Source organism: Cetorhinus maximus, chromosome 13 (genome assembly GCF_964194155.1).
Source record: "Cetorhinus maximus chromosome 13, sCetMax3.hap1.1, whole genome shotgun sequence".
NCBI lineage: Eukaryota > Metazoa > Chordata > Chondrichthyes > Lamniformes > Cetorhinidae > Cetorhinus > Cetorhinus maximus.
The window spans coordinates 39071939-39076715 of NC_135891.1; the positions used below are offsets into that span (position 1 = coordinate 39071939).

A 4777-nucleotide genomic window follows, 5' to 3' on the forward strand; every position below is an offset into this window, starting at 1 on the left:
GCCATAGCTTCGGACTTCAGCACACTGCAAATATGTTCTTTCCAAGCAGCCTGCAAGGAGCTGCCTGTGCCATTTTTAAACCGCCCGCTGGGTCTCCATTGGACCCAGCAGCTGACGGGACCCCATCCCCACCCGGCCCTTCCCGACCAATGGGAAGACGCGTTTCATGCTGGGCAGGCTTTAATTGGCCAGCCAGTGTGAAATCGTGGTCAGGGGCCGATCGCAGGTGATGGCCCATTTCCCGACCAGTCACAGGCCAATCAATTGCGCGCACCTGCCAAGGGTAAAATTCAGGCCCAAGAATCTGAAATCAGCATGGCATGAGCAGGGACCTACATTTAAAAATTATGGCTCATGAATATAAGATCATCATAAAAAATCCCATAGGGAATCAGGAGAATGTTCTTGACAAAAAGAGTAGACGGAATGTGGAACACAGAGTCGTTGGGGCAAATTGCATGGATAAGTTTAAGGGAATGCTAGGTCAGTACATGATAGAGAAAGGAATAAAAGGAAATGTTGATGGGGATAGGGTGGGATGAAGATGGTGGGAGGAGGCTTATGTGGAGTATTAACACTGGTAGATCTGAACAGTCTGTTTCTGTGATGTAAATTTTATCAAATGAGTTTCTGCCCCTTTTTCATTCTCAGTGTGCCTGGAAACCTAGCATTCCCCAGGGACAGCAAAGAGGAAAACTTGACTATTCCTTCCTCCATTATGAACTACTCCATTCAATTACTCCGTTAGCATTTATAATACAATCTAAATGTGTTAAGTACAATAAATACTGATGTTACTCATGATACAATCAATAGCCACAGTCACAGTACAAGGAGGAAAAAATGAAAGTCAGAGATAGATATATCTTGTACGGGAATAGCAGAATCATCCCCAACAGCTGCTGTCCAAAAAATTCGGGGTAGAGGTTATGGTCTGAAATTGTTGAACTCAATGTTAAGTCTGGAAGGCTGTGGAGTGCTAATCGAAAGATGAGGGGTGTAGAATGGATATGGTCAAGGGCCCTGTCAACCACGGTGGAAGAGAAGTGAAACTGGCAGGGGTGGATTCACACACACATACATATGTTATGGACAAATTACCAGTGCTGACTGGAATATTGAAGACAGTAAAGGCAAATGACAACTGATATTTATTTAAAATAAACATTACCCTGCTTGTTATGTTTTGAATACTTACACTGTTGATATTTTGCTTTACTATTCAGTATTGTAGAAGAAAAGGATGATGGCTTTGCACAGCGATCAATCCTCACCGAAGAAAGAGACTGTCCGAATTAATGAATGTGGGATCCTTGGTGATGCCTGGAGAAAATATGTAGACAGAAAAAATATAGTCCTGCAGTTTCTGGGAAACAACTTAAACACAGATATCTTGAAGCACTATGAAACAAGACTGGAACTGTTGAAAAAATGCTCTTATTACATAGATGTATTACCAAAACACTTGACACTGGGAGACCAAAATCTATTTCAGCCCAATGTACTCTACCAGCTGGTTGATCCATGCAAATTTCTGAGGATGAAAAATATAGGGACGACTCAGGTCAAAATCCAGCTTCTGCTGCTAAGGGAATATCTCAGTGAGCTGAAATATGGACGCGAAGAGTTGAAAGTCATTGCTAAGATATCAGATATAACACTGTTTCTTTTACATTGGAATACTACTTGTTCTAGACTTGGACAGCTCTTCAATACATTAAAAAATTTCATATCACTTCTTGTTCCTGGCAAACTTTATGTGAAGCATCACTTAATGAGCGATGCAAAGTCAAACAAAATACCTCAACTCAGATTGGCACTGAGGACCAAGATGCCAGTATTGTTTGATCGGAAAGAATCATCTGCTTATCACAATTCAGTGGAGTTGAAGTGGTTGGTCCTTGGGGAAGAAGCACATCATGAATTATATGAACTCAAATACAAACTCTTGGAGCCTCATTATTGCACCGACAAGAACCATTTTGGAGTGATTTCTGTCGAATCGGGCAGTATTGAGATTGGAAATCTGCTGCCTGATAGTTCATATGAATTTACAATTAGCCGAGCAGAGAATTACACACTTGTTTACTCAGCATGGTGTGACATCATGATCTTAAAAACAAAAGCATCAAATTACCTGCAGTATGTATGTAATAAAACACACAGTTTCACATAGATTTTCAAATGATTACATATATTGACACATTTTAGCAATTTTATTTCTGCCTGAACTTTCTTTCATGAATATAATATACAATATTAGATGAAAATACACAAGGTTAGAAATGAAATAGCAAAGGACAGGAGCAACAGCAACAGCAAGAAAGTGATTCAGACCATTACCAGTATATTTAGTTTTGTATTGCATAAATTTTCCTTGTGTTCATCATCTGCATAAGCACATTTGAAACACACTGACATCAAAAATATCTTATAACATACCCATTACTGGGGCCTATCACTTTGAAAATACCAACCATTCCTCAAAATTCACATGAAGGCTGTAATGGTTATCTTCATTCTAGCTTTAAATAAAACAAAATCTTCTATTAAGAAATAATTTAAAAAGCTGAGCTATTCAAAGCACTTACCACCAGTTTTCATATTAAACTTGCTTTATATATTGTAAGTTTTTAAAAGGGAAAGTGCTTCTGTAGAACTATACAGTATCATCCTAATTGATTTACATATTTTGCACTTGTTTATTTATTTGCTTCCCTTAACTAGGCTTCTCTATATTACAGCTTATTCCCAGACCAAGTGTATTATTCTCAGTCTGCTCCAAGACATTCGGCAAATCCATCCTCTAAAGGATTCTCAGGAGCTGCACAAGAGATGCCCGATCTCACTCACTTGGTCTCTTTCCCTCCCTGCTATGGAGATCCATTTAAATCCAGCTCATCACCTCCTCTATAAGGTGTGTCGAAAAGAAATGTTGGGCACGTAAGGAATTATGGATGTAAACCTACATCCCACCACCCCATGGTACAGTGTACTAGACGACTACTGCATCACAGTCTGCATTTAAACTGGTTAAAGGCTCAGTGTTAGTCAAGTTTTGTCACTTCAAGCCTTTGAGAACTGAAAGATGAATGTTTATTAGGGCTTAATCTCAAAGTTGGACCTCTTGTCAGCTACAGTGTTGCTTTCACAAGACCAAGTGCATCACACAAATGACTTGTATAAGCAGAATGATGTTCACTAAAAATAAACTTCTGTACAATTAATTTTCGAAAGCTTTTTATTATGTAGCTTGCTGTGCAACTTTCTGTAGGTTAGAAAAATAACTTCACTTACAAGGATTGTGATCCCATCCTATACACTCCTCCCTCAATTCATATCCAATCAGCTCTTTCGGGGATACAGCTTGGAGAGCACCAGCAGCGCTCTGATACTGGGTATCTCGCCCAAGTGGCCAATCTTCATGTAACCTATTGCTTTGAATGTCAATGTGTTATTTTTAAAATTTATTCTTTCATGGGATGTGGGCGTCACTGGTGAGACCAGCATTTGTGGACCATCCCTAATAGCTCTTGAGAATGTAGCTCTCCCATGTTTAAATGGCACTGGGAAGCCAAGGAATGGGGTGGGATACTCTTAAGGCCTATTGTAACATCCTTCTTATAGCCTCAGTCAGAGAGGCAGGGAAGCAGTGAAAGAGGGAGAGAAGGAAATTTTGTAAGATGTTGGGCGTAGTTCGGTAGGTCTTATTAGGCATTCATAGTCTTGGGTAGTTGAACAGTAAGTACAGTAAGTATTTATTAACTAGTAGAAAATATATATACAGGTACAGTAAAGGTCTAAGCTAAGAGTTGTCTCCATGCTTGCTTCTACACATGGCTCTGTCCAACACTACACTGATCGCTAGGTGCATGTCATGTGTTCCCTTACATCATTGTGTGGATGGTACTGTACTCAGTCCCATGTTAACCCTTTATGTGCCAGATCCTTATACTACACCGCCTCCCAAGTCTTTATCCAATGTATTTACAAGTTATCCCAGTTTCCCCTATGTATTTACATCATTACTATTACCCCATTTCACCCCCTCGAGTGTCTGAGTTCATAGGTTCAGGTTGTCTGGAGGCCTTATAACCCTTCCATTTCTTGTCCTCACTACTTTTAGTGTAGTGAGAGGCTCTGCCACTCCAGGTAAACTTAGTTGAATCGGAGGTTGTTCTGCATCTGGGTGTCTTATCATTCTCTTTTTCTGTTCTTTGGCATTGAATTGCTCTTTGTCGATTCCCCAATTGTAGTGATAGATGACGGTTAGTTTATGCCGCTCTTTATGGACTGAACGAATTCTGGCCTTTGTGCGGCTCGTTGTGACACACACTGGGATGGAAGATGGCTCTTTCTGAGTGAGTTGGTAATAAGCTCAGCTTTGTATTTGGCTGTGTGGTGTGCTGTCGTCAATGGATGGCTGATATTCAGTTCCAGCATCCTTTGTGGCACTGTCATGCTGGCTGAGGATTAGAGTTTATCTCTCCAATTGGCATCGCAGGCAGAGGGTGAGGCTCTTCTTGTTACTGGTTCCTTTCTTGACTGTCATCTACTCGAGGTGTCATGGTAACCATCTGAGTGGTTGGCTGGCCTGACCAATGAGGGGCTTCTGGCACCTTGTACCAAAAGTGGACAACCCTGCTCTGCAAGAAAAGAAGACAATTCAGGGCTGAAGCGCCAGTTGAGAGAATCTTTCTTGTTAGCACTCTCAGGAATTTGCAGATCTGTTTAATTTATAATAGTGGTTGCTTGGCCATCTTCTTCTTTTTGAGGA

The 4777-nt window shown here is 40.6% G+C and overlaps 1 protein-coding gene across 1 annotated transcript; it reads left to right on the forward strand.

Moving 5' to 3' along the window:
- Positions 1-1246: 1246 nt before the first annotated feature.
- Positions 1247-2176, forward strand: LOC144689130 (fibronectin type III domain-containing protein 11-like). The gene has a single exon (XM_078556268.1). It carries the CDS (start codon positions 1247-1249, stop codon positions 2174-2176), a length of 930 nt encoding a protein of 309 aa, XP_078412394.1.
- Positions 2177-4777: the final 2601 nt, after the last annotated feature.

Bases quoted from the DNA above. Each gene is read 5' to 3' on its own strand.
- LOC144689130 (XM_078556268.1), top strand. From the start codon at position 1,247: ATGGCTTTGCACAGCGATCAATCCTCACCGAAGAAAGAGACTGTCCGA.